The 13,459-nt window shown below is 37.4% G+C and overlaps 1 protein-coding gene across 2 annotated transcripts in view; it reads right to left on the bottom strand.

Moving 5' to 3' along the window:
• Nucleotides 1-5,383: 5,383 nt before the first annotated feature.
• NMI (N-myc and STAT interactor) overlaps nucleotides 5,384-13,459 on the bottom strand; it is a 15,820-nt gene continuing 7,744 nt past the window's right edge. For both annotated transcript variants that reach the window (XM_022569699.3, XM_022569698.3), the window contains 5 exons: nucleotides 11,344-11,506; nucleotides 8,450-8,556; nucleotides 8,177-8,363; nucleotides 6,245-6,351; nucleotides 5,384-5,790 (listed from right to left, as the gene is read on the bottom strand). In XM_022569699.3, coding sequence (XP_022425407.1) covers nucleotides 5,605-5,790; nucleotides 6,245-6,351; nucleotides 8,177-8,363; nucleotides 8,450-8,556; nucleotides 11,344-11,506 — 750 coding nt within the window. In that variant the 3' untranslated portion in view covers nucleotides 5,384-5,604. The remainder of the gene's footprint in view (nucleotides 5,791-6,244; nucleotides 6,352-8,176; nucleotides 8,364-8,449; nucleotides 8,557-11,343; nucleotides 11,507-13,459) is intronic.

Below are 13,459 nucleotides of genomic sequence, written 5' to 3'. Positions count from 1 at the left end.
ATTAAATGCTCCAACCAAAAGACATAGACAGGCTGAATGGATACAAAAACAAGACTCATATATATGCTGTCTACAATAGAACCACTTCAGATCTAGGGACACATACAGACTGAAAGTGAGGAGATGGAAAAAGATATTCCATGCAAATGGAAATCAAAAGAAAGCTGGTGCAGCAATTCTCATATCAGGCAAAATAGACTTTAAAATAAAGACTATTACAAGAGACAAAGAAGGACACTACATAATGATCAAGGGATCAATCCAAGAAGAAGATATAACAGTTGTAAATATTTATGCACCCAACATAGCAGCACCTCAATACTTAGGGCAAATGCTAACAACCATAAAAGGGGAAATCGACAGTAACACAATCATAGTAGGGGACTTTAAAACCTCACTTTTACCAATGGACAGATCATCCAAAATGAAAATAAATAAGGAAACACAAGCTTTAAATGACACATTAAACAAGATGGACTTAATTGATATCTATAGGACATTCCATCCAAAAACAACAGAATACACTTCCTTCTCAAGTGCTCATGGAACATTCTCCAGGATAGATCATATCCTGGATCACAAATCAAGCCGTTGTAAATTTAAGAAAATCGAAATTGTATCAAGTATCTTTTCTAACCACAACACTATCAGACTAGGTATCAATTACAGGAAAAAATCTGTAAAAAATACAAACACACGGAGGTTAAACAATACACTACTAAATAACCAAGAGATCACTGAAGAAATCAAAGAGGTAATCAAAAAATACCTAGAAACAAATGACAATGAAAACACGATGACCCAAAACTTATGGGATGCAGCAAAAGCAGTTCTAAGAGGGAAGTTTATAGCAAAACGATGCTACCTCAAGAAATAAGGAACATCTCAAAAAAACAACCTAGCCTTACACCTAAAGCAATTCGAGAATAAAAAACCCCGAAAGTTAGCAGAAGGAAAGGAATCATAAAGATCAGATCAGAAATAAATGAAAAAGAAATGAAGGAAACGATAGCAAAGATCAATAAAACTAAAAGCTGGTTCTTTGAGAAGATAAACAAAATTGATAAACCATTAGCCAGACTCATCAAGAAAAAAAGGGAGAAGACTCAAATCAATAGAAGTAGAACTGAAAAAGGAGAAGTAACAACTGACACTGCAGAAATACAAAGGGTCATGAGACATTACTACAAGCAACTATATGCCAATAAAATGGAAAACCTGGAGGAAATGGACAAATTCTTAGAAAAGCACAACCTTCCAAGACTGAACCAGGAAGAAATAGAAAATATAAACTGACCAATCACAAGCACTGAAATTGAGACTGTAATTAAAAATCTTCCAACAAACAGAAGTCCAGGACCAGATGGCTTCACAGGTGAATTCAGTCAAACATTTAGAGAAGAGATAACACCTATCCTTCTCAAACTCTTCCAAAATATAGCAGAGGGAGGAACACTCCCAAACTCATTCTACGAGGCCACCTTCACCCTGATACCAAAACCAGACAAAGATGTCACAAAAAAAGAAAACTACAGGCCAATATCACTGATGAACATAGATGCAAAAATCCTCAACAAAATACTAGCAAACAGAGTCCAACAGCACATTCAACGGATCATACACCATGACCAAGTGGGGTTTATCCCAGGAATGCAAGGATTCTTTAATATACGCAAATCAATCAATGTGATAAACCATATTAACAAACTGGAGGAGAAAAACCATATGATCATCTCAATAGATGCAGAGAAAGCTTTCTACAAAATTCAACACCCATTTATGATAAAAACTCTCCAGAAAGTAGCCATAGGGGGAACTTACCTCAACATAATGAAGGCCATATATGACAAACCCACAGCCAACATCATTCTCAATGGTGAAAAACTGAAACCATTTTCTCTAAGATCAGGAACAAGACAAAGTTGTCCACCCTCACCACTATTATTCAACATAGTTTTGGAAGTTTTAGCCACAGCAATCAGAGAAGAAAAAGAAATAAAAGGAATCCAAATCGGAAAAGAAGTAGTAAAGCTGTCACTGTTTGCAGATGACATGATACTATACATAGAGAATCCTAAAGATGCTACCAGAAAACTACTAGAGCTAATCAATGAATTTGGTAAAGTAGCAGGATACAAAATTAATGCAAAGAAATCTCTTGCATTCCTATATGCTAATGATGAAAAATCTGAAAGACGCTGATGAAAGAAATTAAAAATGATACAAACAGATGGAGAGATATAACATGTTCTTGGATTGGAAAAGTCAACACTGTGAAAATGACTATACTACTCAAAGTAATTATAGATTCAATGCAATCCTTATCAAACTACCAATGGCATTTTTCACTGAACTAGAACAAGAAATTCTATGACATAAATCACAGCAAGATCCTTTTTGACCCACCTACTGGAGAAATGGAAATATAAACAAAAATAAACAAATGGGACCTAATGAAAGTTAAAACCTTTTGCATAGCAAAGGAAACTATAAACAAGATGAAAAGACAACCCTCAGAATGGGAGAAAATATTTGCAAACGAAGCAACTGACAAAGGATTAATCTCCAAGATATACGAGCAGCTCATGCAGCTCAATATCAAAAAAACAAACAACAGAAGCCAAAAATGGGCAGACCTAAATAGACATTTCTTTAAAGAAGATATACAGATTTCCAGCAAACACATGAAAGTCTGCTCAATATCACTAATCATTAGAGAAATGCAAATCAAAACTACAATGAGGTATCACCACACACCAGTCAGAATGACCATCATCAAAAAATCTACAAACAGTAAATGCTGGAGAGGGTGTGGAGAAAAGGGAACACTCTTGCACTGTTGGTGGGAATGTAAGTTGATACAGCCACTATGGGGAACAGTATGGAGGTTGCTTAAAAAACTAAAAGTAGAACTACCATATGACTCAGCAATCCCACTACTGGGCATATACCCTGAGAAAACGGTAATTCTAAACGAGTCATGTACCACAATGTTCATTGCAGCACTATTTACAATAGCCAGGAGATGGAAGCAACCTAAGTGTCCATCAACAGATGAATGGATAAAGAAGATGTGGCACATATATACAATGGAATATTACTCAGACATAAAAATAAATGAAATTGAGTTATTTGTAGTGAGGTGGATGGGCTTATAGACTCTCATATAGAATGAAGTAAGTCAGAAAGAAAAAACAAATACCGTATGCTAACATATATATATGGAATCTAAAAATAAAAAATGGTTATGCAGAACCTAGGGGCAGGACAGGAATAAAGACGCAAACGTAGAGAATGGACTTGAGGACACAGGGACAGGGAAGAAGGGTAAGTTGGGATGAAGTGAGAGAGCAACATTGACATATATACACTACCAAATGTAAAATAGCTAGCTAGTGGGAAGTAGCTTCATAGCACAGGGAGATCAGCTCGGTTCTTTGTGTCCCCATAGAGGGGTGGGATATGGAGGATGGGAGGGAGATGCAAGATTGAGGGGATATGGTGACATATGTATACACATAGCTGATTCACTGATTCACTTTGTTATACAGCAGAAACTAACACACCATTGTAAAGCAACTGTACTCCAATAAAGATGGTAAAAAAAAAAAAATATTTATGACCAGTAGGACAGGACATACTACACTTATTATTCCTTATTATTCTGTCTCAACTATATCTAGTTCTTCTCATTTTTACAAGACAGAATTTTCTAGCCCCCTTATATTTTCTTTCTTTTCTTTTTTCTTTTGTTTTGACACACCATATGGCATGTGGAATCTTAGTTCCCCGACCAGAGACCCGACCCATGCCCCCTGCTGTGGAAGCGAGGAGTCCTAACCACTGGACAGCCAGGGAATTTCCTAGCCCCGTTATGTTTCAGTGAGGCCACATGACTATTTCTGGCCAATGAGATGTGAGAGGAAATGGCACAGGTCACTTCTGGGTCACAGCATTTAATTGCTGGTGCCAAGACTCTCCAGATTTCACTTTTCCCCACCTGCATGATTCTGGAAGCATGTCTCAAGATGGGGCCTGAAGTGATTAAGACAGAGTCCCTTACCAACTTTTGTTGGACATTCAGCATGAGCGAGAATTAAACTTTTATTTTACTAGGTCTCCAAGATTTGGGAGGTTGTGCTATCACAGCATAGCCCAGCCTCTCCTGACTGATAAATCTACAAACAGCAAAAGGGACTTGTAATTCCACATTATCTGTCTTTCCTGACTTACATAATGACAGTCTTTTCACACATTAATAAGTGGAGATAGCTCATCCTGGACACTTAGTTGAAGGCTTCCTACCGTAACATGCAATATGTTAAATAGTCAATACAGTATCTTTTGGTATATTTTAAAGAAAAGTTTCCTCCTGTAAAATCTGTAAAACTCTGGAAATAAGCAGGAGAGCCAGTGCTTGATTTCTGAGTTTTAGTCAGATCACACAGAGGTGGAATGGTGAAAGGAACCCAAAGAAAAAGCATAATTTTCTAGGATAAGTAACATTTATCAAAACCATTGTGAAAATTTAAGATCAGATGAAATTATCTATTTTACTGTCTGAGGAAGGCCCCCAAAAGAAACAAAAGTGAGTTTCCAACTTTGTCCTAAATATTAGGAAAAAATTATTTCTAATTGGCAGTCTACCATAGACTAAATATAACACCCTCTGTGCTAGTGAGACTGTACCAATCAAAATTAAATGAGGTTCTTTAAATTTTTCTTAATATATTTTTTAAATTATTATTTTTGGCTGCATTGGGTCTTTGTTGCTGCACGTGGGCTTTCTCTAGTTGCAGCGTGCAGGAGCAACTCTTCGTTGCAGTGCACAGGCTTCTCATTGCGGTGGCTTGTCTTTGTTGAGGAGCATAGGCTCTAGGCGTGTGGCAGGCTTCAGTAGATGTGGCTCGTAGGCTGAAGAGCGCAGGCTCAGTACTTGTGGAGCATGGGCCCAGCTGCTCCGCGGCATGTGGGATCCTCCCAGCCCAGGGCTCAAACCCGTGTCCCCTGCATCAGCAGGCGGATTCCCAACCACTGCGCCACCAGGGAAGCCCCATAGGCAACATTTCTTATTCCAAAGAGAAATGTGAGAGAAATGAGTATTTCTGATGGTAGTATAACAACTTGAAAACCTAAAAATGAAATATCAGAAGCAAAACCAAGCCTTATTTCTTTTTAGTTTTTCCCTTTATTTTAGATGGCAGGCAGCATTGGATAGGTCTAGGTTTAGAATCTTTTCTAAAAGCATTTCATTTCTGACAGCATTTTAATATGAATTTAATTCTGCTGTTGGCTCAGGCCATGACAGAATGAGCCAACATGGCAGGCGGACAACTGGATCACTTATGGTTCATTTCAATGGACATGGCACCCAGCCACAAAATTTATGAACAAAACTGTTTTAATATAGTTATTGCATTTGTAAACATTCAGCACAGGTGGAAACAAAGAATTCAAAAACAGAAATATATTTTGTATCTAAGAATAAACAAACACGAAAGAATTAAATTTTTCATTTTTTTTAAGGAAAAGGATATTCATTTTTGTCAAGCATTAACAGTGATTTGGGTTCAAAAGCTCTAATTTTCATAGGATTCCATGACTCTATTCTTCGAAGTATGCTATGTAAGGTTGCCCAAGGGAACACTTGACTACCTCGACTTCTCCACCTCCATTTTTCTCCCGTTGAAAGTGAATGTTAATAAAATCCTCTACAGTTTCTTCATCTATGATCTGAAGGTCTTCCAGTCCAGTCAGAAGCACCGTCTTCTTAGATACTCCTGAAAATACCTAAGAAGCAAAATAAAAAGATAAATAGAAAATTTTCTAAGCGCTTTGAATTACAAAACTTTACATTTATAAGCTCTGCTTAATAGTTTGGATGTTATCTTGAGAGAGACAACGGGCCTCAGGAAGATTTTCAAGCAAGAGAATATCAGAGTTGGATCTGAGTTTCAGAAAGATAACTCTGGTGCCATTGTGACAAATAGAGGAAAGGAGGGCAACTCTATGGACAGAGAGACCAGTTAGAGAAGTAGTGAGAGGTGGAAGTGACAAGATCAAGTAACGAAATGAATGCTGGAGGGGAAGCGAAACCAAGAGTTAGGCATGAGTTCTAGCTTTCAGGATGGCAGGCTAGGTTAATTAATAAGATTCTAACGGAAACAGAATCACAACTTTTTATTTTCTGTGGGGTGGGGCCGGGCGATAAGTTTCCAAAATGAAAGAAGAGAGATGACTTTACCTGAAACTTTTTCAGGTATGTTTCTGTGTACGGAGAAACAGTAACTCTCTGGCAGTTTTGATTTATATAAAGAGGATAGTCTTTTATTTTCAAAATCTTGTCAGCAACTAGAAGTAAATTTTTAAAAATTATTTTCTCCTTTATATCAAACATTTTTTAACCAAAGTTAAAACCTCCTTCAAACAGAATGTCAGAGTAAACAGTGGCTTGAGGGATTAATTTTTAAGGAACTCTACAGTCCACTTTAAAGAATTCACAGTACATAATTTTAAAAAACATAAGACCAAATGATAATGAGATTTAAATAGCTCCATCTGTCTTAAACTATCAGTCAATCAATGCACAGTGAGCTGCAATGTCCTCAGATAGACCTACCTTGAACTACATAAAATGTGATAACCATTTGCAAAAAATAACCCAGCCATCCTAACAAAACCCAGTGTTTCCCAATCTCTCAAGAAGTACACATGCAAATTAAGATTAGAATACTCTCTTTCTCTCTCTCTTTCTGTGCATATATATATATATATACACATACATACATATAGCAAATTACTATATTACTATTATATATCTAAAATTACTTAATTGTCCTGTAACTAATACATGACATTCAATAAACCTGTATAATGATGTTAATCAAAGGGGCAGGGGTGCTGAACGTCATCTAAAAAAAGTGAAGGCAAATAACAAAAATTCATCAACTTTCTCCAACACAAAAAATAACCAGATTTATTTTTAGCAGCTTTTTTTCCTAGAGGGGAAAAAAGGTAATGTGTCAAGATTGCATAGAGTTTAACAGAAACAGTTCGTAAGAATATCCAATCACTTTTTTTCTCCTCTCACCAGTCCACCTTGAATTAGCAATATAGTACAGTGGTTAAGAGTGTAGATCCTTGCTGGCAAGGATGTGGAGAAACTGGAACCCTGGTACATTGCTGGTAGGAATGTAAAGGTGTAGCCACTGTGGAAAACAGTATGGCGGTTCCTCAAGCATTAAACATAGACTTACCATATTATCCAGCAATTCCAGAAGGATCTGGAAAGACATTCACCTAACCATAACTAGCTACATAGCAGGAGAAAGGGAAGTTTGGAAATTTAAGGAATTGTCTCAATTTTTATTAAATTAATGTTGTTCTCTATTATTTCAATTTTCTTTAAAAAGCATGTATTACTTTATTATGAAAAAACTTAAATCAGTCAACGGTTTTTAATTGTATATTTGGATTTCTATCGTATGTGCAAACCCTGGAGAAGTCCTAAGAATTAGATTAACTAGAGGAAGAGATTTTTACATTGAGAATCATTTGAACATATTAACAAAAGAACTTGGAGAATCTTCTATTTTTCATTATAAGAATATAAACCTCCCTAAGATGATTTGGTAAAAGTCCATTTCTACCTAAAAAAGGAACAGCTGTTCTCTCTATTACCCCCTCTTCTTCCTGGAATCGATTACCTCCACCTGAGATACTTGTCAATCGTAATAAGTGAGATGAGGAGACAGTTTTATATATATATTTTTTCAGAATGTTTCTCTGCCACACACCCACTGTGCGATCTTGGGTAAGCTGCTTACCTTGAGTACGCCTTAGTTTCCTCATCAATAAAATGAGTATAACACCTACATCCAGACCTGTGCTATGGATCTGAGCAGATATATGTATAAAACACCAAAGACTCCATGCCTGGCACGTGATAGGAATGCACTAAGATGTAGGTACTTGTTATCTGTAATCCTATCATTCTCAGTAGCACTCAGGGAAATCATTTTCAGGACTCTACCATTTCATAAGGTTAAAAAAAAAATCCCCTGTTATTATGCCGTCTAATAAATTCCAAATAAAAGCAGTAGAAAGGGATACTTTCAGACCTGGCAGAACGTAATTGAAATGCTAGAGTACTATCTAACACTCAGTGTGGGAATACCTCCACTTTCCACAAATGTGACGACGGCGCTCCGGGACTGCTTGTCGTACTCCACGCAGTCCACTTCTCCGCCTCCGTTGCGGGATTTACAAAAACTCAGTTCTAGCTTGTCTCTCATCTGACTTTCAGGCAGTTCATCAGGAATGTCGGTAACGTGGATCTTCATTTTAGACACTTCTACGTGAACCTGGGAAATCGGTTCACGTTCAGAAATATGGATGAGAAAAGTGTCCGTGTTTAACAAATTCTGAAACGCTTTAATCACCATGTTACCTGGAATCTGACTCCTGAGTTTAATGGAACCGGGCTGGCCATAACCTTCATATTTACATCCTGTATCTGCACGTGATGGTGCCCCACTCTGATCACATTTTGGGCAACTGAAAAATAATTTGGGAAGTATTAATTGCCAATATTTCAATACATTTTTACATGTTTGGTTTAACAACAAATAATTCTGAATATTTTAAGTTTTCTTTAATTTTAAGGGATCTAATTTTTACATTTTTCTTAGGATTTCTAAGTGATGATGGTCTTGCCACCATAGTAGGATATATTAATGTCAAAATATATCAGCAAAAAATTACAATGTAGAAATTCTCGACAAGTTCTAGATTCATCCCTTAAGAGATAAGCCCGATGATCCTTCAGAAATTCATATATTACTTCAGTACAGCCACACACCCTTCCTTTCCACTGTAGACAGAATTATCAGAGAACTCCCTTAGTACATTAGAGCTCAGCCAGAAATTTCTTCCATGTTGAGTAAGCTAGGAAAACTTTTTAGGTCAGTGCCATTCTGACAATTAATCTTATTTATCATTTGTCACTGCTCCTTAATATGTTACAAGCAACAAAGAAATAAATATTTGTTCTTGTCTCTGTCTTTCCCCAGGATTACATATTAAAGACCACAAAGACTTAAATACCAAAGAGTGAGTCTTTTTTTTTTTTTGGTCATATTTAATGAAGAATTCTACTTTCCTTAAAATGCTCTTGAGATCATTCATTAAAAAGTCAATAGTCTTCATATACTGATCACAAAACTATCTAGTCTAATTTAGCCATGCAAATGGGAAAGGCTTAGTAATATAATTATGCCAAACATCATTAGAAATCCAATAGCAACTATACGACAGTTTAAAATGAATGTGTGGGGAATTCCCTAGTGGTCCAGTGGTTAGGACTCGGTGCTCTCACTGCTGAGGGGCTGGGTTTCAATCCCTGATCGGAGAACTAAGACGCGGCCAAAAATAAATAAATAAATAAGAATAATAAAAAACCAAAATAAAATGCATGTGGGTATGTGTTTATTTTTAATTGTGTGACATAAGAGTTTATAACCCTTCAGTTGTTGCTATTTGGAGCTGCTTACTCTAATATGTCATAAAGACTAGACACAAATTAGTCTCGGTCTTATAAACCTCACATGTGTTTATAACAACCAGACAGCACACCACAGCTGGAGGAAGAGAGAAACAAGGCTAGAAAACAGGGCGTTGTCATGTGGGAATTCAGACTCATTGTACCATGATATGGCTCTCTAACTTGAATTACATCTTTTTGTTGTTATTGACAACAGGCAACAATAACAGAGATTATCAACTGTAAGTAATACTTAGATGATGATCTTTCCCTCCCAATGCCCACCCCCCAAACCTCCAACATCTGGTGATGTGACACAGCTGAGAGGGCTACTTGTGTTTCAACTTCTGTGACTGTGTCAAAAGCCAACTCCTGTTTAATTGTGTAGAAACCCAAAGTTGTCCAGAAGAGCAGGACCTCAGAGCCATGCCAAGGGTGGAAGCAGTGATGCAGCTGTTTTTGAAGAAAATCCTGTTCCCAGCATCCCCAGGTAATTCCTATGCAGAATCCTTGCTTCCCAAATCCTCACTTCCATCCTTCAGTTATATCTCAATTACCACGGCCAACTGCCAACTGCCAACAGGGCTCTTGGCCTCCCCCTTCACCCTCAGCTGCAGGGGCGGACCCAGAGTGGACAAAGCGTATGTGCATATAGTGACCTGCCAGAACGCCTTTCTATTTATTTTCAGGCTATAGTAACAAACCAGGCGTCAAGGAGACATGAGTTATAATCATAGATTCCCAGAATCTGAACACTGGAAGGGCTTGTGAAGACCATCTGACCCCACCCATAACTTAATCTAACTTGGAAAATATGAGAACAAAAAGCCCAGATGGTGGCCTGCTCAGAGGAATGTTGGTACAGTAGAACATACAAGGGTACTTGAGGTTTGGCTCTCAGCTCTGCAATTTATCACCTGTATGGACCTTGAGCAAGTTCCTTATCTTAGGTAAGCTTCTGTTTCTTTAGCTGAAAAATTCCTAACATGTAGCAATAATGACAGCTAACATTTATTAAGTGTTTATTATATATCAGACACTGTGCTAAGTATTTTTCAACATTTCTCATTTAATACTCAAAGCAACCCCCTGAGGTAGGTACTGCCACAAAATGTGTCATAAAAAAATTGAGATTTATAAAGAACCCAACCAAGATACACTTCTAGAAAGGGGCACAGCTGGCACTCAAAGCCAGATTCTCCTCATTAAGGTGCCCCCAGATCTCAAGAGGGTCCCACACCACGGCGGACGTGGCAAACATCAGGTCCCACTCCCAAATCTCTGACTCCAGGGCTCCTGCCATTCACAGGTCTTGTGCATTTAGGTAAATCACTTAAACACCTGAGAATCTGTTTTCTTAGTTATAAAATGTAAATAGTAACTCTCTATCTTATTTCTTTCATGGATTCATGTGAGTATACAATGAGATAATGTCTGTGAGAACTCTCCTAGAATGATGTAGAGCTTTACAACCTTGAAACATTATCACTAGTATTATCATTTGCAGGTAGCAGTTGCAGTAGAAAGGCATTGGTATTGGACATCACAACACCTGGGCTTGAGTCCCAGCATTGTCACGTCCTGAATGAGTGATCATGTTCAAGTCACTCAACGTCTCAGAGTCAGTTTTCTCATCTGTAAAATGGGGATAATCATACCTACCTCAGGGTGTCACTATGAGGATGAGATGAAATGATAAATGTAAAAATTGTAAAGCAATGGCCAAATATCTACAAAAACTCTTTGAAAGTCCCAGTGCTTTCCAAAGGTAACATGGTCAAATTTTTGAACATGAGTCATACCTTCTTCTTTTTCAAAGGTGATAAGTGCTTGTCCTTTTTGTAGCTCATAAGGGACTTTTGAGCTCATGTGACACGAATAGGAGGTATTTGAAAACTGGCTGTCACTCTCAGGATTCTCTACAGCTGTGAACTTTATCTTTGTTTCGGGAATATCCTCGTTAATCTAATTCAAACAGAAATGTTTGATTAAAATCAAGACAAGAAATAACTTAAGTCCTTCCAATGATAATGTGATTTGATCATCCAATAATTCACTCTCCACTGACTTCAGAGCCCCACGGAATACTGAGCGTGGTCTTATTTAATATCTTTAGTAATTGCTTCTTCCCAGGGAAGTACTCAGTAATGTAGTCAGATGCTGATCCTTCAATATTATTTCACAGATGAAATTGTAAATATATAATCTCTCACTTTTTCTAAGTGTTTAAACTGGTCAATATTGTGTGGTGTTTGAGTCTAAAGCCTACATCATTCCTGTAGAAAAATACCCTTTGAACAACGGTGCCAATAATAAGCTATCTCACAAAGAAATCATTGCACAGTATATTTACCCTCACTGCAAAGAGGTATGAAATAGAGTCAGGTGTATATGGTTATTTTGATGGCAAACTCAGATAACCTCATCCAAAAAGAAAGACTCCTGAATTCAATGACTTAAAATTTATCAAATTTAAATTCCCCCTTCCTCAACACCTGCCCATCAACTTTTTAACCATTACCCCAACTGAGGTTTATAAAAATGTGAAGGGACACTACCAGCAAGATCTGTAATCTGGAGGATAAAGTTAAGGGGTTATACTTAGCTGCTTAAAGTCACTGGGATGAACGGTCAGTACAACCACACATAAATGCACAAATGAATTGAGTGTTTGCATTTCTATTTCCCATGGTTATTTTACATGTTGCAAGAAAAGGTTTTATCGCAAAGACATTAGAAATGTCAAGTGAGTCATTTGATCTCATCTGACATTTATTCTACATGTAACTTTGGTAGAATTTCTGATTACCATAACTCTGACTTCAAAACGATCTGCAGTGTCTTGAGAAAAGGCAGAGTGTTTCCCAATAATGTGGAAACATCCAGTATACCCTGAGAAGTCAAGAGCTTTCCGGAGTGAGAGTGGGAATGCCTGCTTCTAGTCCTGAGTAGACCATGGCAGGGAGCAATTCACTTATGCTCTCTAGACCCCAGTTTCAGTCCTCTGTGAAGTGAATCAACTGAGCTGGCTGGGTTCCCAAGGCCCTTTGAGTTGTAGGACTAAATGATTCTGGATCCAGCCTGAGAAGTATCCAGAATCTTAACAGAGACTTCTCTAAATCTCACAAACACCGGAAACTTCACTTCCTGATATTCAACATCCTATCCCCCATTTCAGAAACAAAAAGTGACAATGCTTTAAGCATTTAAATTGTTTAAAGTATTTTTTTTTAACAACCTGGGTTGTTATGAAGAAAAAAGGAGTGAAAGCTATGTCTAACTCAAACACAGGAGAAATTAAGAATTTAAATGAAGATACTCATCCAATTTCTTTTTAACTGTGAAACTCACTTAAATTACTTGGATGAGGAGAACAATAAAAGAACTTGGTGAGAAGACCAAGAATTTGATCCAAAAGTGATTGATAATGACCATCATTTGGGGGTAGTTTTGGATTAACATATACGTGAATATTAAAACATGTATTAGCATAAGTGTGCAGCAAGATGAAATTCTACAGTGATCACACACCTGTGACCAGCACCCAGATTAATAATCAGAACAAGACCAACACCCCAGAAGCCCTCTTGGGTTCCCTTCCAGTTCCTACCTGCCTCTAAGAGTAACCACTATACTAACTTCTAACATCGTGTTTTCATGCTGTATTTCAATGGAAGCATATGGTTCACCCTGTTTCTCCTTTTCTGGCTCAGCACTGTGTTTATGAAATTCATCGATGTTATTGCATACAGTTGTAGCCTGTTCATTCTCATTGTTGTGTAGTAGTCCACTGTGTGAATACACCCTAATTTATTAATTCATCCTACTGCTCTCAGTTTGGGGCTGTTGCAAACAGTGGTGCCATGGATGACCATAATGTTTTAGAAATGAATTCTGTATCGATAAATTGCTTTTCCT

Source organism: Delphinapterus leucas, chromosome 8 (genome assembly GCF_059928025.1).
Source record: "Delphinapterus leucas isolate spDelLeu-1000000601 "Yukka" chromosome 8, BTC_Dleu_Yukka2, whole genome shotgun sequence".
Classification (NCBI taxonomy): Eukaryota; Metazoa; Chordata; class Mammalia; order Artiodactyla; family Monodontidae; genus Delphinapterus; species Delphinapterus leucas.
This window is presented reverse-complemented; position numbering and strand designations above follow the sequence as displayed.